Raw genomic sequence first — 26,288 nt, forward strand, 5'->3', positions numbered from 1 at the left:
AACTTTGCTACTATACCGTTACAACTAACTCTCATTAATTTGCAACTACATGGCAACTAACTCTAATATATTAGACTGATAGGTTAGACTGTTAGGTTATGGTTAGGGTTAGTAGAAAAAGTTGACATGTACTTGAAAAGTTACTTATAGTTAGTAGAATGTCTGTGAACAGAGGATCAAAATAAAGTGTTAGCAGATATTAAGGAGAGAGTCTACTAATACTCTATGACTGCTATAGTTAACATGTAGTAGCAAAGTTACTTGTAGTTAGTAGAATGTCTAAAGTGACCTATCGAAATAGTGTGGTCAAAATTTTTTTTTTTTTAAGTTAATATTTATAAAGGCACATACAGTACCTTAAAAAGTCTGGGCTACAGAAAAAAAGCTACCAAACATTTGCATGGTGTTTGCTCAGGGGAAAAAAATGCACACGTAGACCTTTTGTGACAACATAACCCAATGACAGTTGTCACACTGTATTTAAAATCCTCACATAGGCTTTTCAGAAATGTTTTCACTAAAAATTAATACAATCTGACATATACAAAAATAACTCTTGTAATATACCTTTATTATACAGTTGACCCTTGCCTAAATGTTTGCTGATGTGTTTATTTTATTTTATTTTTTACCAACAACTTTAGCCAAAAATGAGATTTTAGTTTATTATTCAGTTGAAACCAACATGTGCATAAAAAGCATTTGAATAATAACTTTTACTCAAAACCTTATACTGAAATATAGCTCTTGTGACAACTTCCCCGTGTGACAGCTAACCTCCGTGACCCTTGGGTTCCTAAAGCTATTGAGAAATCAGATTAGTCATCCGTGAAGCACCAACAAGTTGGAAACTGTGACAATATTCAACGTCCAACAAAACAGTGTACGGCAGAAAGACTCTGGGGTACTAAAGAGGCCATTTTGATCCTTTATGTTCTTGAAGAAAACAACACATTCAAATATGTTAACCCAGATAATGACTAGCTACTGTAGTATGAAGCAGAGGCATGTAAACCTGTGCTGAGTGGTGTAAGGTATGAACACAACACCGTACTCTGCCATATTCCATTATCCTCTCTGAGGATAGACTGACAGCTGTAATATATGTCTGTACTCATTCACAGTGTGTGAATGCCTAAGCGTATGCGTGCTGGGGGCCGTTTTTTGATTGTAGTTGTTGATGTATGTGTGTTGTCATCTGTGGCAATGTGGTGAGGACTTTATGTTTTGATGTGTTTGAGTATATGCTACGTGGCTTTGGGAGTTTACATGTAAATTATTTTTCCTTTTTCTTTTAGAAAGTTGTGGAAAGCGCTCATGAAAAGCATTTTTAATTTAAAAAACACACTCAAAATATGTAGTCCACATGTAAACTTGTAGCCAATTTTCTCCATAGCTGTTTTGTAAATATCATCTCTGGTTTACACCTATTTACACTTGTACATCTGTATTCTTTAAAACAGTACATTCTTAAAAAAAAAATTCTTGTACTTACCGGTATTATATTGATACATGTTTTCAAACACATAGAAGCCATTTGGTTATCAAAATATTAGGTTGTTTAATGTATAACTCACAATATATATTATTTCTTATATGTTACCCTGGACCACATCCAGTCACAAGGGTAATTTTTTTTATATTGAGATATATACTGAAAAAATAAGCTTTCCGTTGATGTATGATATTACAATGTTTGGCTGAGATACAACTATTTGAAAATCTGGAATCTGATGGTGCAAAAAAATCGAAACATTGAGAAAATCGCCTTTAAAGTTGTCCATTTATGTTCGCGATTGTGCTGCATCCACTCACAAAAATATATTTTTTATATATTTACGGTAGGCAATTTACAAAATATCATCATGGAACATGATCTTTAGGTAAACCTAATGATTTTTGGCATGAAAGAAAAATCTATAATTTTGACCCATTTAATGTATTGTTGGCTATTATTGCCACAAATATACCCGTGCAACTTGTGACTGGTTTTGTGGTCCAGGGTCACATATATTCAGTAACAGTTTCATTTGTACTATGCTTTAATTTTAACCCATAAAGATCAGATTAAAATTCAGGACAGTGAAAGTAATAATGTTTAAGGATGGTAGACCAATGTAAAGGATAAAATAACTTATGGACTGGAGTTTTCTTAATCATGCTAATTTTGAAACTTTTCAACTATTGTTTCACACTCACTGCCACCCAGCTGGTGTTGACGGATAATGTATAAAAATATCCCCAATTAAATTATCTGAATTTTGAAGAAGATCTTAATGAGTTATATGCTGAGAGAATTTATGGTACAACAAAGTCTGTATATAATGCTTTGCATATAATAGTGGTGTAAGACTGGAAAACTGGTTATAGGGAACGACCACTTCTTGAGAAGACAAAGAACCCACTGCATAGTGGCATTTGGGATCACTCTTGTGAAGGCCCCATCGGAGACTAGAGGTCTCACCTCTGAATCATCCTAATCTACATTTCTTCCCCTCATCCCCCACTCCTTCCCCTTCATGCAGATCACCTGAAACTCACATAATAATATATGTATGGTTTGATGTGAATGATTATCATTGAGTATTATGTTTGGTATCATTTGAAATGTCTCAAGAATGAGTGGTACAAATGTCTCATTCCCAAAGTATAAAACAAAAGGAAATAAGGTTTTTAAGAGTTTAGGGATATCTGGCACACAAATGAATGATCCTACTCCCAGAAGGTGTGAACTCAATGCTAATTTCCACTGTTAGCAAATGGTACCATGTAAATCAACTTCTGCCCCCAGTAAGTCTGGGGGGGTGAACAGTAAATTTCCACTGTGAACACAGGTTTACATATGAAATGAGGTCTGGCTATTTAATGGAATGCAGCAAGGGATCGTGGCCTTTTCTGTATCTCAGATCACCCCGTGGATGCTGAGTCGCCGAGACTCAGCATTCATTGTATTTGAATGTATTTCATGTATTTCATGTCGGGTCAAAGATTTTCCTCTTTGTTCTAGAACATTTGATGATTTGCATTGATTATCTTTCAATTGATTATGGAATTGTTATAATACATTTACCTGACATAATAAATTGTTATATTTGATTATTCTAACAGACTTTGACTTTATTTTCATTGGAGTTAAAAGGAATAGTCAAACATTAACGTATATTTAATGATGCACAGATATCATTGAAAAACACTTTCATTTTATGGAGTCAGATGAAACGAGTTAATACATAAGATAAAACGTATTGTATTTAATTAAAAATCTCCTTGCCATGGGAAAAGACGGAACACGCGTTGAGACCTTCACCTCTAATCGATACCGCCATTGGATCGAATTAGACGGACTTACAGTGGTTTTTATTTTTTTCATTTAAGTGTTTTAATTCAAATAGATCAAAGAAAAGAATCATCAAAGAAAATGACAAATGTGCTGCTATGCTAGGATACACATCAATATTAACACATTAATAAGACTGAACAAGATTCCATCAACTGTGAAAATCAGAAAAAGTTGAAGAGAAGTCTACAGAGCCTGCAAATTCAATCTTCGCACAAAGATCTTGATTAAGATACAAGCACACTGAGACGACTACTTCTGAGCACCTTGCTGGCAATGCACCTGTTGTGGAGTGATTCTGAGCCATTGTTGACTGAAATCAAAAAGAAATGATCGTTTCCCACATCATTTCAAGCTATTCACTATCCATAGTCTTTGCCCTCTCTGAAGATCAATCTTATTGGTGAGTATAGCTCTTGCCAAAAAATCTTCTCAATGTTTAGCATAACGCATTCTAAAGTAAGACTTTGTAGCAATAATGAATATTTCCTGTACACTTTAATTCTGAGTGGTGGAATGAGCCACGTCCAGCTTTTCTTTGAAAACAACTTCCTCTGAGATGGCTATAAGTAAAAACTCTCCCTCAGGGTGCACAGAATGGCAGCCAATACAAAGGCGGCACAGACACTGCAAGTGCCAACGTATCAATAATGCAAGACTTTACGCTTGCGTGAGCCCAAGGATCGTAGACAAATGAAACATTAAAAATTCATAGCATCATCAGCCAAAAGAATTGTGAGGATTCAGTACAGTTCAAAGGGACCCAGAATGCCAATTTCATATTTTGAAGCTACTTGCAAGACTAGACAGAAAGGGTTATGGAAAAAAGTGTACAGCAGAGTAAAAATAATCACCTAACCTAAGAGATATATGATGGGCTTAAATGAATATCATTTGGGACTCATAAGAAGTTCCACTGGGGTGTAGTATCAGGAGTACAAAATAAATTAGCATAAAATTAAACTGTTTTGAAGAATCTATTCACTCCTTTCAAATTCGAATCAATTAATTTCTATATAATGGAAGAGACTATTATGAAACAAATACCTATTTCCTTTTCTTTACTTTGCATCATTTTATATTTTGTTTTATGTTTCCTTAAGTATTTTCAAATTTCTAATATTATTGCACAAAACCGTCATTAACATGTTTCCTAATAGCAACATTTAGAATTATAGAAATAATTAAAAGTATTTTACTTCAGAAGAACAATACTTTTCCTTAGAATCCCCGATTTAAATATCTGTGAAAATGACAAGATTATCACCTGTTACACTGAGAATAAGCTGCTTAAAAAAACTTTATCTGTGCCTACAATAGCCATCATGAATCTGGTGGTGACGAGATATATTCAAAACAGAATAGCTTATTGTACTGACAAATTATCTTGAAGTAAAAGATTCACATACAGCAAAAGAATAGTGTTCATATGGCTCTGTCTGGCACTGTCTCCAAAATCATATTTGTACTATGATGATCCCTCTGCATTGTTGCTCTTAAGGGTGAAAGAGCACATTTTATGAGTTTTGATACTTTTATCCTTCACAGCACGTGACGATCAGCTAAACAGGGAGTACTCGAGTGATGCTCAATCCCAAGACAAAACTGTAAAAAATAAATAAATAAAAAATACTATCTTTACTCTCCTCCACCAGGAAAAATATTTGCTCTTACCTCAACAGAATTCCTATTTCCCACGCAATGAATCCCCAGACAGCCACAGAACGCAGCCTTTTCCAAGTCATCTCAAGACTTGATCGGCATAGACATACAGTCCTCTGTGAATGCCTGTGCTCTCTTCAGCACTTCTGGCTTCTTGACTTCAGGACGCTGGACAGCGCTCCAGCGGTTCTTCCTTCACTCCTATGCACTGTAGGCTCGTTGCGCACGGCAATCGCAAAGGAATCCCTCATAATCTTATAAAGCTAAACAGCATATATGAAACACTTCCCTCGTATCGGCACTGGAAGTGATGGAGTGCTGTTTAAACGCGTGCGGCAGCTGAAGTGATTCTTGACATATTCAGACATCTCTGAGCAGAGACCGCCCCATACAGCGCACTTGACTGACAGTGCGCTTCTCCACTCTCACCGCACACATGCATGCACAACGCTTACTTACAATTAGAGAGAGCTGAATTTGAATACTTCCCCTTACTCGTGCCAGCCATTTGACTATGAGAGCTGGTCACGTGATTAATATACTCCCAGGATGGAGTATAACAGGATACCAGATTATAGCATTATTGATATTTATATTTGTAATACAGTGATATATTATTTTATATTAATAAAATTGTCAAATATATTTGATTTAATAATTGTATATGCATGTGTATGTATATACTCAACGAATGAATTCATTCATTCATTCATTCATCCCTTTTCAACGAGGATTCCCCTTTGGCCAATCTTCATCCATGTGATTCCAACTTGCTTTATTAGCAAAGATGCACGTTTTATGGACATCGTGTTTATTAAAAAGACTGGACGTTATGTGTCCAGGTCAGGAGATATGTCAGTTGGGGATGACTGACTATTCAACCCTGTAACAGTGAGCAGATGATTACAGAAAAAAAAAGATATTTGTAGAAATATCAGCATTAATTCTCTTTCTAATAAACACCTTATGTGTCATGACCTTAAAGGATTAGTTAACTTCAAAATGAAAATTCTGTCATCATTTTTCGCACCTTCATGGTGTTTCAAACCTCAATGATTTCTTTCCACAAAAGAAGATATTTTGAAGAATGTCAGTAAGCAGACAGTTGATGTACCCTATTGACTTCCATAGTAGGAAATAACATACTATAGTCAATGGGGTCCATCAACTGTTTGGTTACCGACATTCTTCAAAATATCTTCTTTTGAGTTCAGCAGAAGAGAGAAATTCATACAGGTTTGAAACAACTTGAGGGTGAGTAAATGATGACAGAATTTTCATTTTGAAGTGAACTAATCCTTTAAGCACACGGCAATGGCTAAATTAAGTATATACCACCGGCCCTGTTGATGTTTTTAACACTAGAAGTGCCAGAATTCCATAACTACTAGAACTACCACAAACGGTCATTTTGTCCGCTGGATTCCAAACTCTATATCTTTAATGATAAATACCCAATTGAGAGATTAATGCATTTATTGTATTAGGATATATTTTAAAAACAAAACAACACCAAACTGTACATTTAAACAAGTTTAATTGTATTTATAAATAATAATATCATTAGTAGCCTACCGTTATTATCACATATTCACAACAGATAGGCTATATTTCCATATTCATTCAACATAACTCAGAACAAGATAATAACAACTAAAAGTATCTTATTTAGATATTCTGTTGACAGTGAGAGAGACAAAGGTCAACCGGGGGAAATGTAACAAAAGAATACCGTGAAATTCAGTGCGGTCAATATGACCGTCTATGGTCGAAATAGGTAAATAGGTTCATTAGTTTTTTTGCCTTATGTGTAATTTATATGAGAAACATTTTAAATGAAAATACAGACACTTTTAGGAAAAGTCAGGTACCAGCAGGATTTTATTTATTTATTCAACAGTTATTGCAGATATAAAATTCAAAATGGTCAAAATGACCATCATGGCCATTCTAGTGTTAAGGCTGTTGCAACATTTACTAATTTAAAAAGAAAAACTTTATAAAACACCTTTTCAATGGAAAAGGCATCTTTTTTTGAATGCTTGATTGCTGTCTTCAAAATAACATGTAACATTGAAAAAAAAAGCCTTATAATGATATTGTAGCTCCAACTAATGATCTGTTTTTAATAAATGATAACACATTTCAGGTTTAATTATGGCTAATATTCAGTATATCATGACATGGTGTTAATATTTATATTTAATAATATTAATATTTGTGGGTAATAATACACTCATTGCAAGCTGACTGCATCAGTAAGCAATGTCAAAACTAAGTGCAATGTAACTCGTGAGTCATACATGATGGCGCATGCTAGAACGCATGCTGATTTCCCCGGTGCTGGAACGTACCCGGTCCAATCTGGCAGAGGGGTCCTAAGCTGTATTTAGGTATATAGGCCTAACGCACTGAGCTTATACTGCCTGTTTTTGATTTACGCATGAAATCATCGTTGTGTTACAGTGAGTGACAGTGTCTGGCATGGGCTGCCGTAGGCAGCGTGTATGGCACAGCTGAGACCGGGTACATCTGCACAGCATGTGTATGCATGTGTGCACCCACTCCTGTTTATTGTGCCACGTTGACCCTGTTCCCAGCTTTATGCCATTGCTCTGGAATTGGGCGATAAGCTCAAAAGCTCTCTGCTGCCAAAGTTTGGCATCAGGGAGCTTTGGTCTGCTTTTTCACTTTTCATTCATTCTCTTCTTTAAAAGTTACTTTTGTGTTCTTTAATGGACAACAAAGACTTGAATAGTATGTCCATTCTTATATTTAAGTGTCCCCTAATGTTATCCACTAGCTCATTGGAAAAGACTTACAATAAAACGTGTTAGGCCTACCCTTATTATTTATGTCTAAACCACAATTTCAGGGGTTTCCATCCTTAAATGGGACCTATTATGCAAAATTCACTTGTATAAGGTGTTTAAACACTGATGTGTATATGCAGTGTCAGTGTGTGAAAACAACCAGCCTATTTTGGTAAAAATCCACTCACTTATTTCTTTTATAATTCCCATAAACCAAAAGCGGTCTCTTCAAACTAGCTAATTTAGCTGGAATTGTACAATGTTTGCGCCAAAGAGGCATTACAAGATTTGTGTTTTTGGATGTACCAACATAAGAGTCTCCATAGACTTCCGCCATCTGAGTCACTGAGGACATCGTAGTAAATGTATTTTTCAAAGGAAATGTAAATCTCTTATAGCTACGTTTGCGGGAACCTTGGCCTCCTAGTGGGTCCCAGTTTAGAACCATTTCTTTAAACTTTTTCCTACAGTAGAGCACATTAAAATGCATTAAGATTATTATGGCTTTCCCCCTTTCATATTCAACTGCATAGGCAAGGCAAGGCAAGTTTATATAGCATATTTCATACACAATGGTAATTCAAAGTGCATACGAGAGCATTTTTTAGCTATAGGTTTTGAACACATTACTGGCAGGTGAGCCAATTGCTTATTTGCAGCTGAAGTGTGAGCAGGCAGGTGCTGTGTGTGGGTGGATGAAGGGCAGATGGATGGGAAGAGCACTGATAATGGCCTAATGTGTATAGTGTCAATTACAAAGGTCACTGTGTGCCCTCAGATAATTTCCCCTGCCTTCGTTGAATGAACACTTATGTCATGTAAAAGAACTGTTTAAGGTAGAGCTCTTTTGTAGACTAATCACTGTCGGCCTGAAAGTAGCCTGTTGTGTTTGAGCACTCACCCAAGACACTCAAAAAAAGTTATTTGCAAATTTGGTTCAAGAAATGTGACCCTGGACCACTAAACCAGTCACATGGGTCAATATTTTGAAATTGAGATTTATACATCATCTGAAAGTTGAATAAATAAGCTTTGATGTATGGTTTGTTAGGATATTACAATGTTTGGCTGAGATACAACTATTTGAAAATCTAAAATCTGAGGGTGCAAAAAAATCTAAACATTGAGAAAATCGCCTTTAAAGTTGTCCATTTATGTTCGCGATTGTTCTGCATTCACTCACAAAAATAAATGTTTTATATATTTACGGTAGCAATTTACAAAATATCTTCATGGAACATGATCTTTACTTAAAGGGGTTATATAATGCCAATTTTGTACAAGTTAATATGAATGTTTAGGTCTAAATGAAAACTTTGTAATATACTTTTATTAAAAATTCTCATTAGTATTTTAAGAAAACACTAATTTTACCTGGTCAAAAACAGCTCTGTTTTCAGCACGCCGTTTCAGTGCATATGCCTTTAAATGATAATGAGCTTATCTCACTCCGCCCCTCTGTTCTGCTGGCGTTTAGACACAACGCACATGGAGTGTTGCCTTGACAACAGTTGAGGGTATATTTTGGAGAAAGAATGGCAGCGGGAGACTCTGAGGACACATCTGTGCAATCGTATCAGTTTGAACCGGAGTCGGACCCAGAACAAGATGACGGCCGCAAAGAAGTTCGACAATTAAGGCTTGAACAGGACGTTTCTGAATGGTTGGTTAATGTAATGTCACTTTGATCTATTTTTGTATGCACTGGCAGGGCAGAGAAGTGAGATACAAACGCTATGTGTTTACTGATGTATACGTTAGTTCATTGACAGATTGACGTTACAACTAATGGTCATGAAAAACTTTTTTTCGCGATTTGCAAAGATTAATATAAAGGTTAATAAAACTTTGCACTTACTTCTTCTGGAGGTGCAGAGGGAACATAAATAGTTGCCACCAGGGGCGGAGTGGGACTCAAAAATCTACCGGGAAATTTCGTAGACCACCGGCCCTCGTCGCCGGCAGGGCCCCTGGGCACAATGTCTTGTAGGCCCCCTCTTAGGCAGGCCAAATGTATATTTTGTCCAAGGACAAAATGGCATGGCATTTACAGTTTTACTGACTTAAAAGGAACTTAAAAGGAACTCCAGTTGTACTATGCTCGAGTAAAGTTCATAAATGGTTGTTCTTTCACATAGGATTATGTTGGGTGAACCATGTTGGGTGGACCTCTGTGCCTCTAGGGGGGTTCGGGGACATGCTCCCCCGCAAGAAAATTTTGTACATCTTAAGGTTAAATGCATCAATCTGGTGCTCTTTGAGAGCCCAAAATTAAGAGCTTCAACCATTGAACTGCTCATTGAACAAAGAAAAAGCATTGATTTGTATCAGGACATTAAAGAGGGATTTTAGTTTTAGTTATGAGAGTCTCAGTCTACATTACATTATCAATGGGATGCCAAACAATTATTATAATAATGTAATAATGATTTATATAATTATTTATATGACATAAATCCATATAGCCTATAAATTTACTGTATAAATGAAAATGAATATTTCAAAAGTATGTTTTAGCCTACATTACATTAGTATAGGAAAATGAAAATACTTTTGTCCTAATTTCTTCACTTGCAAGAAATAAACCCTTGAGCTTTTATTTTGGAGAAAACACCAGATCACCATGCTGATCGCGTGAGCAAAGAGCGCACTTTTCTTTCAATCACTCAGCACAAACAGAATGGCTATATAGGCTAGTTAATTACAGTCTTGTGCTGTTTTATAAAGGCACAAAGCCATATCATGGTTTCGATTTTAGTTCGTTGGCAAAATATAAGGCTAGAGACCTTTATGGTATAGGCGGTACATTTTACATCTCATATGAGTTGGGAAAAGGGAGAAGAGAGAGTTCGGCAAAAGGCGGATTCGAACTCGGGTTGAACGCGTCAAAAGCTGCTTTCCAGCACTTCATGCCGTACGCCGTACGCCCTACGCCACTGTGGCTATTTCGTGACGGGCGTCTTTTTGCTAAAAAGACAGGCACTTAGTGCAAATATACGCTCCGTTATCGAAAATGTAAAAAAAAACTTGCAATGTATAACTATTATCAGACCGGCCCTCGCGGCCTCGAAACACTACCGGCCCACCGGGGAAACTCCCGACTCTCCCGATTGCCACTCCGCCCCTGGTTGCCACCGATTCTTTTTTCAGGAGCAGCTTCTTAGCAAAACCAGCTTTAAACTGATCTTCGTTTATAAAGCAGTCTGGTGAGAAACGATTCGCGCAAACATGAACGCATTGAGTTGATCGTGGGGAATATTCCCTTCGAAAACAAAACTCAGCCACTGCGTCTTCAGCGGTTCGGATTTAGGAACATCAAAATGACTGCTGCTTTCGTTATTGCACCCAATAACAGAACACCACAATCGCTTAGACGCCATTCTGCTCCAGTGTATCAACAATGACGGACTATGATGACAGCTCGCTCAGTGCGGGTCTGTGTTGAAACGCTGCTGTCAATCAACAATCGTGGGAGGGGCGTCTGTTTCATTGACGTCACAAAAACGAACGGCTCAATTTGAGGCAGGGAAAAACATATAGGAGATTAAAACTAAAACACTGGATGGATTTTTATCATTATATTATGGTTGTGTATAGGCACTGCCAACACACATTTCAGTGCAATCAACTTGTTAAAGTGCATGTACCATTATATGACCCCTTTAATATCCTAATGATTTTTGGCAAAAAAGAAAAATCCATAATTTTGACCCATGCAGTGTATTGTTGGCTATTGCAGCAAATATACCCGTGCGACTTGTGACTGGCTTTGTGATCCAGGGTCACACTTCTTTGTACAAAGTTATGCTCTGCTGCAGTTAGAGGTTACGTTAAGGTTAGGTATTCTGTGCCCTACTAAAGGAAATTGCACACTTGTTTATCTTATTACATAGTAGTATTTTCTGTCTGTCAGGATGTGCTACCCTGGTTGTATTTCAAAGAAGAGCATTTTCTTAGACAAGCATGACAACTTTAACTCAGCTCATCTTGACAACTTCATGTTGAGTGGATTTAGGTCAGATTTTAGAACAAAGAAGGCAATAATCTAAACCTGTGACTGCAGCAATGCCTTTAATCAATGCATAGGCAAGCAGTGCCAATCTGTACTTATTTTATATCAGAAAGTAACCAACAATGATTTTAATTATGATGGCAAATGCATGGATAAAAAGATATTCACAATCAACAGACTCACTGAGCAATGAGCAGTGTGGCATATTTCAACACCCGCTCTGTAGGTGCTCATCACATTATAATGCAAATGCTTTTACTCGGCAGCCAAAGATACAGATGGCATTTACTGAATCAGTTCTATATGGAGAGATTATTGCACTCTATTGGCTGGGAAAAAGACGAATTGCTCAATTACTGGTGTGTGGCGAATCGTTATAAATTTCGACCCGGCACGCTGCATATTAAAGGGTCTTATTTGGAAGACATAGAGACTTGGGTGGACAGTTTAGTCTCAAAGGAAGACCATATCGTTATAAGAGTATCTATGAGTAAAAAAAAAATATTTAAGATCAAATCACATTAGGATTGAACTTAGTTGTGAAACATTTTTTTTTATAAATATTTGAGTGGGGGATCATGTAAATCTAGTGCTTACTTCTATTATCTAGTATGATTGGAAGCTCAAACCTGCAAGGAGCAATTCATGAGCTATCACTCTTGTGTCCTGGTTTAAGAAGACGTAAAGATGTTGCTTAAGGAGACTGTCCCCCTTAATAAGTGTACTATATGTGGCATGAGGAGCTTAATTACTATTTACCTAGTGTAATGACTACGCCACCTGGGAATTCTCAACCCAGGAATACCAACCTAATAAATAGGCTGCACAGATTCGTTATCTAAAACGTGGGTGAAGAGACATGGGGCAACATATAGAGAAAAATAGATTTTTTATTTCTCTCAGCAGCATTTACATAATAAATAATTAAAAACAGGTCACATGATCTCCAGATCAATTTCACAGTAACATGCGCCATCTGTGTCAAACACCACAACATGATCACTCAATCAACACATTGAACCGGAGCGGTGTTACCTGGAAGTACCAGCTAGCTGCCAATTTAATATGAGCCCTTAACCCCATACACTTGCGCTCACGCACACGTGAAAAGTAACTGCAAACCAAACACACGGCATAAGTGTAACCACCCCACACACGATGGCAGCTAGCCGCCCCTCTCCAGGACCCTCCAGCTCCTACAAAAAGAAAAGCACACAGAAACAAATCAACAAACTCAAGACACACAATATAAACTCACCACAACACATAGAAAACATACAAATCACTGTTCTCCAAGGAGAAAACGTATTACGAGCACACAGTTCACTCAGTCCATCAGCATTGATTATTACGATGCACAGAATGCACGGTGAACCATAAAAGAAAATAACAAACAATCATAGACATCAACTGCATACACAGATGTAACATCACAGAATTAAACAGGTGGCCGCGAGTGAAGGCAGACCAACCAGCACGCAGTATCTCCATAGCGTGTGCACAGTCACCAGGAGATCAACATAGAAGCAAAACAGCAACGCAGTCCCACTCAGACGATCCCCGAGTTACACAGGGAGAACCCTCAGATATGCAGATAACCCTGCCGAGCATAACGACAATGTTAGGAAAAGTAATATTACTAAACTCGACAGAAGTATAATTATACATACCGCAAGATGTAATCGGCCCATTCATGGTCACGCACCATGCGGAGATACATTCGCTCAGTCGGGACATGCCGCTATTAATGACAGACTATGAATATTTCACAGAACAGTAAAACACGACCAACACTTCTTAAAACAAAATACCTGAGATGAATCGGCTGTGAGCGCGCAGCAGACAGGAAGACCAGACCAAGGTTAACCCTTCAGTGGCAACGGATGACACGACATCCGACACCACCCAGACGCACATCCGGTCACCAAAATCCCTTTCTTTATACGCCATACCGAGGCACCCAATCAACTATGCGCATACGCACGATCTCTCAATGGGTGGAGTTATTCCACCCTGCCACATATATGTTACTTTAGTTAAATGCCTAAGCCAAATGATTCCTTGCTAGTCCCCCTATTTCATAAAAAAATGTTAATCTGCATCATTATAACCAGAATATTTAAATACAATTAAATTTACAATGATTGTGGGACACCATCTCTGTCCACCTGTATTGCTCACCTCTTCCTTCTACACTCACCTAAAGGATTATTAGGAACACCACACTAATACTGTGTTTGACCCCCTTTCGCCTTCAGAACTGGCTTAATTCTAAGTAGCATTGATTCAACAAGGTGCTGAAAGCATTCTTTAGAAATGTTGGCCCATATTGATAGGATAGCATCTTGCAGTTGATGGAGATTTGTGGGATGCACATCCAGGGCACGAAGCTCCCGTTCCACCACATCCCAAAGATGCTCTATTGGGTTGAGATCTGGTGACTGTGGGGGCCATTTTAGTACAGTGAACTCATTGTCATGTTCAAGAAACCAATTTAAAATGATTCGAGCTTTGTGACATGGTGCATTATCCTGCTGGAAGTAGCCATCAGAGGATGGGTACATGGTGGCCATAAAAGGATGGACATGGTCAGAAACAATGCTCAGGTAGGCCGTGACATTTAAACGATGCCCAATTGGCACTAAGGGGCCTAAAGTGTGCCAAGAAAACATCCCCCACACCATTACACCACCACCACCAGCCTGCACAGTGGTAACAAGGCATGATGGATCCATGTTATCATTCTGTTTACGCCAAATTCTGACTCTACCATCTGAATGTCTCAACAGAAATCGAGACTCATCAGACCAGGCAACATTTTTCCAGTCTTCAACTGTCCAATTTTGGTGAGCTCTTGCAAATTGTAGCCTCTTTTTCCTATTTGTAGTGGAGATGAGTGGTACCCGGTGGGGTCTTCTGCTGTTGTAGCCCATCCGCCTCAAGGTTGTGCGTGTTGTGGCTTCACAAATGCTTTGCTGCATACCTCGGTTGTAACGAGTGGTTATTTCAGTCAAAGTTGCTCTTCTATCAGCTTGAATCAGTCGGCCCATTCTCCTCTGACCTCTAGCATCAACAAGGCATTTTCGCCCACAGGACTGCCGCATACTGGATGTTTTTCCCTTTTCACACCATTCTTTGTAAACCCTAGAAATGGTTGTGCGTGAAAATCCCAGTAACTGAGCAGATTGTAAAATACTCAGACTGGCCCGTCTGGCACCAACAACCATGCCACGCTCAAAATTACTTAAATCGCCTTTCTTTCCCATTCTGATATTCAGTGTCGAGTTCAGGAGATTGTCTTGACCAGGACACTAAATGCATTGAAGCAGCCATGTGATTGTTTGATTAGATAATTGCATTAATGAGAAATTAAAAAGGTGTTCCTAATAATCCTTTAGGTGAGTGTATATCCATATAGCATGCACTTTGCTCACGTGAGAACAGACCATGACCACGGCACACCACACTCCACATAGTTGGTGCCATATTAAAACTCTTTGAGTGAATGCTAAATTAAGCATCTTCTCAGAGCTAATGGTTTAGTTATTTTCAGCCAATGGGCTGCACATCACTTTCCAAATGGGTCACACCATGAATGAAATGTTCCAATCTGTCTGGCGGATCCATCAAAAGGGACTTTAGCCATGACTGCAGTAATAGTTCTGAGCAGATAATTAGAAATGCACTCTGCTATGACACGTAGACGTTAACAAAGCTTTAGTAATCAGGATTGAAGAGAGCTGCGTTCTGACTCAATCTCAAAGCATTACTGCCTTCTTTTGCTGTTAAATGGTGACAAGTTCATGACGAAAGCTGTTAATCTTACATTTGTTTGGTCAAGAGGAATATTGGTAAGAAGCACACTGAACTACACACTAAAAGCTTCAAAGCTTTGCTTTGAAATGTGACCTTATTAAATGCCATAAACTGATGCTAAAACTGGGAGGAATTCCGAAACGTGTGCTTTCACTACCAATATTTTTTCTCTTTCTTGAATATTATTAAACTTTTTGATGTTGTGCTTTCCTGTGTGGATTATGGGGCCTAACGGCACATAGAACATTTCCTTCCAGTTGAGAAAGTCTTTACGCTTCACTCAGCTGCCCGAGCACCATTGAGGTTTACGATGGTCACAGAATTCTTGAATAACATATGTCCAGGCAAGGCACTGACTCACTAAAACTATGAGGTATTTCTAGTAGTGGAGATGTTGCACCAAAATGATGGCAAATTAATGATGCAATACCTAGAGAGCAGCATTAAATAACATGTTTGATTCAGCTGTCTCCCACTGGATGCTAATCCCTTTATTCTCTATTCATGTAAATATTTCCCTGGATGCCATGGCTTTTCTAACACCCTGACATGGCCACAGTTTTAATGAGTTATAGATAACAGTTGTATTTTGCATGATCACCGGAATGCATAATGTATGTGAAACATGCAAGCACTTCTAATCATGCACAAACAACAAGCAATAAGAGAAATGTCAATCAAGCAACATCTGTTTCTCAAAGGGGAGGAATAAAATGGTGCAAAGTCTAACAAACCATATGTTGGGATTTACACAGTATGTACAAAATCCTGTTTACCAAGTGCCTGTTTTTTTTAAGGCACTAAGGACTGCATCTTATTCTATAATAAGAAAAAAGTATACTGTTTTAAATCCCTGCTGTTTCTTTTCAGTTAAAATAGAGTTTGATTCCTTGGAGTGCAGAGTTAGCAAAACACTTGATTACACACATTATGATGTCACAGAGATTATTTCTGTATCTGTTAAATTCAGTTATGTGTGCATGTGAGTATAGTTAGATACGGCATGGGACTGTGAGTGCTATTATGTAATGTTATAAAAAAAAGGATAGCTGGAATGCCCTAGAGCAGTCAGAAACACAAATATAATTGTCCTTTTCTTACACTCCATCATGCTGCAGAGATAAATTCATTCATTACCAGCATCTCATGCATGTTATGGCCTGATATAAATTAACCAAATTCATAATTCACACCAATGAAGATCCCTGATGGATATATGAAAGTGCTGACCTGTCAAACCCTATAGAGAGCATCCCATAATTATCAAAGTGTATCCACGTATCAATATCAAAGCTTTGAGTAAGAACTATATTTGAAGGCCAGCCTTCTGTCACACACTCATGCAGTTCAACAATGGGATATGGAAATTATATTAGAATAGAGACAATTCTTCAGTGAGTGGCTTTCAATTTAATCATGCATTTGTCCAGCAGCACTAATCTCACCTCCCTACTATGGCTAATATGATATGTGACCCTGGATTACAAAACCAGTCATAAGTCACACGGATATATTTGTGGCAATAGCCAACAATACATTGTATGGGTCAAAATTATAAATTTTTCTTTTATGCCAAAAATCATTAGGATATTAAGTAAAGATCATGGTCTGTGAAGGTATTTTTGTTCCTACCGTAAATATATAAAACATTTATTTTTGTGAGTTTCTCAATGTTTCGTTTTTTTTGCACCCTCAGATTCCAGATTTTAAAATTGTTGTATCTCGGCCAAATATGGTCCTATCCTAACAAACCATGGAATGGAAAGCCTATTTAATCAGCTTTCAGGTGATGTTTCAAATTGACCCTTGTGACTGGTTTTGTGGTCCAGGTTCACATAGGACATGATCTGATTTTTTTTTTTCAATTGAAAGGATGGCTGTATTGCTCATGTAGGCTCTTCTCATGCAAACTGGCATGCACTGCTGCACACATGTGATGTCCAGATTAGAAGACAATCCACAAAAAAAAATAATAATAATAATCCACACACACACATACACCCCTATATTGCCCTTGCAAAAATAAAACTTCTATTTTAAGATAAAAAAATGAATGATAGGATTGAAGACCTGAAATGGTCAGCACACATTCCTGAAGTTAAGACAAACACAAATTGAGCTAAATTGAGAAGTTATTTGGAAGTCTTCTGACAGCTTTTCCTAAATAGTCAACAATGGGTGGTTTCTGACATGTGCTTCCATGTACACATAAGATGTCATTCTATTGTTCTATTTAGAACATAGAAGAAAATAGTTTTTTTCTTTCTTTCTAGAAATCATACAAATTCATAAGAAATCTCCACCTTGTAAAATAACCATTACGTTCCCTTTCGAGGGAACTCGCGATGCGTTGATGATGCTTTGGGAACGCCTCCAGCGTGAATGCGTCTGAAGCATCTATGTCAACTAGTCCGATGGAAAGAATGAGCGTCACGGGCGGGTGACGTCATGACCAGGAAGAGATAAAGCGCATCCGGTGCAAACCGGCATTAGCTTCTGTTGCCTCAGCAAGCGATCTGTGTCTATCTGTCTGTTATATATATATCTAAACACAATGGCAAAACAATTGCACAGACTCTGTGTTTCTTCCTGCTCGCGTTATTTAACAAGTGGGGACACACACGAGCTTTGTGTGATTTGTTTGCGAGTAGAATATGCGGTGTCAGCCTTTGAGGGGGCTGATTGCCAACATTGTGAGAAGCTTTCGCTTCGCATGCTCCGCTCCCACCTGTCACTTTTCGTGGAAAGTGTTCAGGTTCGCGGTTCTCAGGGTGCAGGACCCGCGTCTGCCGAGGCAGCGCGGAGAATGCATTCCTGGGGATTGCAAATGGATCTCTTTACGGAGGTGGAGACGGGTCCGAGGATCTTTTCTCCTCCCTTTCCCGAGGGATCCATTGCTCTCTCTCTGGTATCGGAAGCCCGCGCCGCGGTTACTTCCGCCCAGGGAGAGAGACCAATGCCTCAGTGTTCTACCTCTGAGGAGGTAGATATGCTGGGCATTGAAAGTGACACAATCATGGGGGAAGAGGATTCGGCATCTCTTTCCCCAGCGTATGAGGAGCTGAGGAGGTGATTACTAAGGCTGTAGATAAATTAAAAATTGAATGGCCAGCAGATAAAAGGAGCGCTTCCTTCCCCCTATTGTTTCACCCCCATCACGGCACCTTCCATTTTTTCCTGATCTGCTGTCTAAATCATGGGAATAACCTTACTCATCTTGTATCAGCCCCCAAGTTCATGTATATTCAGATATTAGGGGGTTGAGAGAGTATGGATATGGGGTGTAGAGTCTGGACAGTTTCAGTTGACTCCCCCAACCTTCCCCCTTTCCGGCAAGAAAGAACATGCGTACACACACACACAGACTCACACACAAAGACTCACACACACACACACACAGAACGGGGTGTTATCTTACAAGACTGAGTTTTATTACCCCCTTGGAATGTCCCAGAGAGTGTGATTTATCTTAATTCTTGCTGAGAAGGAGAAATGAACCCTGTGAGTAGTATTAACATAAACCATGTGTCAAAAAAGGTGATTTATGACTTTGATTTATGGTTCTGAGGTTCCCCTGTCTCTGATTTATGATGGGTCGCTGACAGGCTCTGGTATGTCTAGGCTGCGCGACGCCATGTGACATCCTCCTGCGTTGACATCCTGGCCAGAGTTGTAAAAGAAAGGTGTCTGGCCCTTGGCCTTCCGGGTTTTATTGGCCGTCTAGCTGCGCGATATAGGTGTTATGTCGTTGTGTATTCTGTCTGCTGGGGAGGCCCATTTTCACACTTCGCCAAAAGCTGCGTGTATAAATGTGTGTTGAACGCGAGCACAGTCACTGAAGCGTACTAGTGTGTCGTGTCTCGTGTCAAGCATCACCGCTGTTTATTCTCGTTCTCAAACTATTTTCCAAGCCATATTGTGTTGTTGGAATCGCGAGTGCAAGAAGATGGAATCCAGTCTTAACAGTAAGTATTTTTTATTATTTAGTAACATTGTTAAGGATGATTATTTATTTATATGAGTGTCGCTGTTCTATTGCGTTACTTAAGGTTTTATCTGCCCCTTCAGATGGTGATAGTTTGAGTCTCTTCGATCTTGTTGAGGAGATTAATTTCCTAAATCAAGCCGGCGGTACGTATAATTATGTTTAAATGTTGCATACGTTGTGTGTGTGTGTGTGTGTGTGTGTGTTTGTGTGCGTGTGTGTGACGGATGATGTTTTTGTTTTGTTTTCGCCAGGAGGCGTGGCTAGACCTAGCACAACTGGTGCTACGCACAACGCTGTTGCCTCTTCACGAGCGATCACGGAAGCACTTGTGCCAGGTATTGTTAAATGTTGTTACACCCGTGTTTAAACAGTGTTGTGGCTGTGTGAAAATATCTTATCTTCTCTGGGTTTTTTGTTTTTACCAGGGCCGAAACGCGTAACTATCAAGGCCTTAGTACACGGACCACAGCGAAGCAGCGAGTCTGCTAACGTTGGAGTTATTCCCCTGGGTAAGTGCATTGTAATTTGGCTTTATCAAACAATGTTATGCTGCTATGGTTTGTTGATTTTGTTTTAAAACTTTAACACATGTATTTACAGATGGTTTATCAAACGTTGTGAGCAATGTCGGTGTGTCTGAATGTGTGAATGACCCAGATAATGCTAGTTTGAAGGGGATAGTGGCGAAACCGAAAAACAAGTTGAAACGTAAAGCTGCAGTGGTGTCCCATGCGGACGCAAAAGCTTCTGCTGATGGGTCATCGAGAGACGAACCACAGACATCTGTCCCAAAAAAGCCAAGACGATCAGCTGATAAAAGTAAGTAATGAACAAAAGCTGATGGATTGTTTTCTCTTCACACTAAATCAGAAAGATAAATATTGTTTATTTGAATGTGATAGTGAGAGGTCGAATGTGTTTGTGGATGTATAATGTGCCAATACGCTAGTTTAGAACTGTTGTTATCATACATTAGCATTAATTGTTGGAAAAAAAACATAAAACCTGCATATCTCTTAGAGTAGGTGATTATTTATAATTTTAGGTGACACCATTGGAGAACTGTGTGTAAAAAAAAAAAAGTGTAGACATGATGATTTTAGGCTGCTGCGCCATTCCATATTAGCATGGTCTTGTTTGATTGTTTGTTTATATATACACATATATATATATATATATATATATAGAGAGAGAGAGAGAGAGAGAGAGAGAGAGAGAGAGAGAGAGAGAGAGAGAGAGAATTTGACACTACGTATTGTTTTTTAATGTTACATTAGTACCAGACTGATTTTTATTTTATTTTTAGTCTTAGAAAACATAGTTAATATTAATATTACTGTTATCATTATAATATTAACACACATTTGTACTAACTTTTTTGTTTGCACCCTTTTCTACTTCTTAACAGAGGTGGTCGTAGTTCCCGATATAAATGATGTTCAGAGCTGGAGTGAGGGTCTGATACAATCGTGGGACGGCTGCGTATTTACAAACGACCCTAAAGAAACACCGCAGTCTGTTCCAACCAGCGAACGGGTCGTGGTCGTGGAAGAATCCGACCCTGAACAGCTGCCTTCAAATCAGGAGGCTTACAAACAGGAATCACAACCCGTTATAGACAATCAGCACATAGCCGGACTGATACAGGACTCTGTCAAGACCGCATTGAATGCCTTCGAGGTACGTTTTGAAAAACGCCTTAATGCCATTGAGAGACGTTTAGATGCTTATGAGTCAACACAACAACAACAGGGAATTTGGCTTAAACAATGCATAGCAGCGCAACGGTTGCATAGTGGTACTGTTCAAAAAGTAGCCAGAGAACAAGGCCTGACTACAGAATTGTTAAAGCAACTGGTGCTCATGCTTAAAAAGAAACTTGGGTGAGTTGACAACATTTTATATATATATATTTTGCATACTAAGTTTTTTTTTTTTTTTTTTTTTTTTTTCTTCAACATTTGTCACAGTTTTTCATTCTATCTTTTTTTACTGTATGGACACAGGGTTTATTATCCATAGTTTTTAAGGCGTTGCTACATGTGATTTAAATAAACAAAATAAAAAAGATCTGATTTAAAAATGCCTAAACGTTGTCGGGAGCCAGATGGTTTTGATCAGGGTCCGGTAGCTAGGTTTAGACGAAACGATGGTAGCGTGGTGCCCCTCGAACAGTGCAGTAACACAGAAACATTGCTCTATTTAATACAGACTGTGGAGGATATGAATAGGTCTGAGTCTTCAACTGATATGTTGGTAGAATTATTAAACATCGTGAGATCAATGTCCGATGAGGATCCTGACCCAAATAATGATTTTGAACATGTTGTAAATACCCAACAAGCAGGAGAGGTGTTAGAACCTCGTCCAGAACCAAATTCTGCATTTGATCATCTTGTGTCTTTTCACCAGTCAGGCGAGGGCCCAGGTACACAGACACATCGCACACTCAACCCTGAAGCGCCCAATATGGGTCTCACAGATAGAGATATAGAATCACTTGTAACAGTAGGTGGTGATGTTAGTGGGTACACGGTACTGCCACGAGCACGGTTCAATGGTCTGGAAGTCCACAGGCTTATAAATTTGCGAGAGATATCTTCGACAGATTTAGCAGCCTACACAGTGTTTTTACATGACACACTTTCTGAAATTGTGGAGTTTTCCAAACTGTTAGGCGGAGACGGGTGTTTAATCAGCATCACGTTGAGGGGATCGAGTTTGACATCAGATGTTAGTACACTTTTGACGGGTAGCAATGGTTATAGTGTAGATCTATATATAAACGACCTTGAAAAAATAATGCAGAGCAACTCTGACGTACAGTTTGATGAGAGATTGAATTTAAGACTGTCGATAGCGAGAAGTAAACACGGCGGTGTTTATCGAAAGATCCGTGATCTTGCCCACAATGAAGTGATTACCAAAAACAGACTTAATCTGTTCTGTCCCACGAACATTTCAAACAATCTTTGTTTTGCAATCTGTCTGGCACATTTCCTAAATCCACAGAAACCACACGTAGAGCTTGAGTCTGTAGCATCTTCAATACAGAAGTCAGCTGGCTATGGTGATCAATACAAGATAGCGTTTAATGACATCAGACGGTTTGAACAGATGCTGAGCATTAAAATAGTTGTCTTCTATCGGTCTGATACGGGTGTTTTGGAGAAGTATACAAACACAGACGATCCGCATCCTAAAACAGTATTTTTGTACCTGCATGACAATCATTATTTTATGATTAAAAATCTACGTGCATTTATTGGCACCCCATACGTGTGTGAGTTCTGCCACCGAGGATTCACCTGTAGGAGAGATCACAGATGTCGGTACATCTGCGATGTCTGTAATGACCCGGAATGTCATAAACACCCCAAAAAGCCAAAACATTGCGGCGACTGCCTGCGCTACTGTAAGTCTGACTATTGTTTCGAGATGCATAAAAAACCACCTCGGGGTATGCAATACGCGCAGTGCGACGTGACTAAATATTGCGGTAAATGTAATAGACGTTACCATGTCAGCGGTACTAAACCCAAACCCCATAAATGCCCTGCAGATCGTTGTGTGCACTGTGGTGAGAGTTTGGTCACCGATGGTATGCATCAGTGTTTTATCCAACCAGTTAAGCCGGAGATGCCGAACGATCGTTACATTTTCTACGATTTTGAGACCCGTTATGAAAATGGTAAACACGTTGCCAATTTTGTATGTGCTATTACGTTTAATGGCGAGGAATTCGTGGCTGAAGGGGCCGATTGTGTGGATCGTCTCGTTAAAAAATTCAGACAACCACGTTACCTTAATTACACATGGCTTGCGCACAATGCAGCAGGATTTGACAATTTCATAATTTTGGAATTCTTTACTAAGATGGGGATTGCTCCTAAAATCACAATGCAAGGTTGCAGGCTAATCTTAATGTATGACACAGCTTTTGTTGCATTTAATCTGACTAATGCAGAGAAGGGGTATTTTCCGCACCACTTTAACCGCGTTGAAAATGACAACTACATAGGCCCGTACCCTGACAAGAAATTTTACGGGTATGCAACAATGTCGAACCAAGACCGGGCTGCGTTTGATGATTGGTACAATACCATATCTGACAAAGTGTTCGATTTTAAAAAAGAACTCGCGCTTTATGGTAAAAACGATGTCGTTTTGCTGAGGGAGGCATGCATGAAGTACCGCGACGAATTCATTTTGTGTACAGGCCTTGATCCATTTAATTACACCACTTTGGCAGCAACATGTATGGCCACATATAAAACACACTACATCCCAAAAGACACAATAGCTCTGACACGTAACAATGCGTACACCAACCAGAACAAAACATATTCGAACATTTCAATTGAATGGCTCGAATTCATCCGAAAATCACGGGGCATAGAAATTCAACATGCTTTAAACACCGGTGAGGCGTCATTTGGGAAATACTATGTGGATGGTTTCTACGACGATGGCTACGTGAAAAAAGCATTTGAATTTCTCGGGTGTTTCTTTCATGGTTGTGAACGATGTTATAACCCCAACGACCTAAACCCCTTATCAAAAGTGCCTTATGGCGTTTTGAGAAGACAATGCGACGACAAGATTGAAATTTTGGAGCGTGCGTACGGTCTTCAGGTCGAGGTGATTTGGGAATGTGCATGGATGCGCGCTAAACAGAGTGATGTTGCAGTTATGGATTTCATGCCTTATAGGACCGGGGGTAAGTTAATGTTCCCGCTTTGCAGCACGTGTGCTGAACAGCAGAACCAGACACACCCGTGTGTGCATACTAATGAGGAAAGATCAATTCATGGGTGCTGGGTTAGCATTGAACTGTTAAAAGCCGTTGAGAAGGGTTATGTAGTGACAAAAATCGATGAGGTCTGGCATTTTCCCCAACGCTCTGAAACATTGTTTTGTGATTATGTTAAAACATTTTTACAGTTCAAACAGGAAAGTTCAGGTTTTCCAAAAGACGTTGTGACCGACGCCGACAAAGAATCGTATGTTAGAGATTACTTTGAGAAAGAAGGGATTAAGCTGAATCTGGACAAGATTGAGTTTAATGCTGCACGTAGATCCATCATGAAGCTACTGCTTAACTCTTTGTGGGGGAGGTTCAGTATGCGCGAGGAGTTACCGACAACCGAAATACTAACAGACCCCGAACAGTTTGCCCGATACATTTTTGGCACTGAGTATGACCTCAAGCATTTCTCATTTGTGTCAGACACTGTTGCAATCGTTCAGTGGGCTTACGCAAATGGGAAAGGGACCCAGACTCGTGACATTAACGTCTTTCTCGGGGCTTTTACAACGGCCCACGCGCGGTTAGAACTTTATGATCTTATGGACAGGTTGGGTGATAGACTGCTTTATTGCGACACAGATAGTGTTGTGTTCACGTCTAAAGAGGGTGAATATGAGCCCCCACTGGGGCCATATCTTGGTGACCTTACTGATGAAGTTGGGGATGGAGACCATATTGTGGAATTTTCGGCAAGTGGTCCGAAAAGTTACGGGTACAGAACTGCTAAGGGTAAGGTCTGTATGAAGGCCAAAGGCATCACACTGAATGCTGTAAACTCCGAGACCATTAGGTTAGACACATTAATTGGGCTTGTCGATCAATATGTGAGGGGGCGGGGTGACAGTAATCACATTCTCGCGTACACCGACAGTATAGTGAGGAACAAAAAGCAGTTCACATTGCACAACAAGTCAGTTGTGAAAAAATGTAAAGTCGTATACAACAAGCGTGTACTGCTACCCGACCTAACTACGCTACCATATGGCTACTGACAACGTTTTTGGGCACCGGGGTGTGGTAGACCCGGATGGTTTTGATTTTAGATTACAACATCCTTTTTCATGTGTGTTAAGCGGTCCTTCTAGCTCAGGAAAAACATTTTTTGTAAAAAAGTTGTTGGAAAATGCTAAAAGTGTAATTTCTAAAAAAATTGAAAACATTGTGTACATTTATGACTGCTGGCAACCTATGTATGATGAATTGTTGAAACTGTATGATATTAAATTTATTGAAGGTATACCGCAGACTCTGAATGATGATCGCTTGTTTCCCACCAACAAGACCAATTTTGTGATATTGGATGATGTTATGAAAGATGCTAGCAGCAATTCAGAAGTTGAATGTTTGTTTACCAACTATGTGCACCATAGAAGCTTGAGTGCAATATATATCGTACAAAACTTATTTTTTCAAGGTAAATCCAGTAGGACTATCAGTTTGAACACTAATTATTTGGTATTGTTTAAAAACCCTAGAGACAATACCTAAATTAATGTCTTAGCGCGGCAGATGTACCCAAGGAACACAAAATACTTTATGGAGTGTTATGAAAATGCTACCAGCACCCCTTTCGGGTATCTATTGATTGACTTTAAAGCGAAAACACCAGAACAGTACCGTCTCAGAACAGATATTCTGTCACAACATCCAGTTGTGTACATTCAGAAAAGAAAACATTGACAGAGAGATTTGAAAATGTCTGCAAGACTTTTAAGAAACCTACCTCTTTTAAAATTGTTATTAAAAGCCACGCCTAAACAAAGACGCGTTATTTTAGAGGCGGCTGCAGACGAACTCATTGTGACATTGTGTGAAGTAGCTCTTAACGTAGTCCACGGTAAAATTCCGCT

At 39.0% G+C, this 26,288-nt stretch overlaps 1 protein-coding gene across 2 annotated transcripts in view; it reads right to left on the bottom strand.

The window, feature by feature from the left end:
- glra3 (glycine receptor, alpha 3) overlaps positions 1 to 5,438 on the bottom strand; it is a 115,191-nt gene extending 109,753 nt beyond the window's left edge. The window contains exon 1 of one of the 2 annotated variants that reach the window (XM_056271788.1): positions 5,012 to 5,438. In XM_056271788.1, the coding sequence (XP_056127763.1) occupies positions 5,012 to 5,082 (71 nt within the window). In that variant the 5' untranslated portion in view covers positions 5,083 to 5,438. The remainder of the gene's footprint in view (positions 1 to 5,011) is intronic. The other variant, XM_056271789.1, reaches the window with a different exon arrangement.
- Between the last annotated feature and the right edge of the window lie 20,850 nt (positions 5,439 to 26,288).

The sequence above is a fragment of the Rhinichthys klamathensis genome, unplaced genomic scaffold, assembly GCF_029890125.1.
Source record: "Rhinichthys klamathensis goyatoka isolate OS25496 unplaced genomic scaffold, OSU_Roscu_1.1 h1tg000325l_1, whole genome shotgun sequence".
In the NCBI taxonomy this organism is placed as follows: Eukaryota; Metazoa; Chordata; class Actinopteri; order Cypriniformes; family Leuciscidae; genus Rhinichthys; species Rhinichthys klamathensis.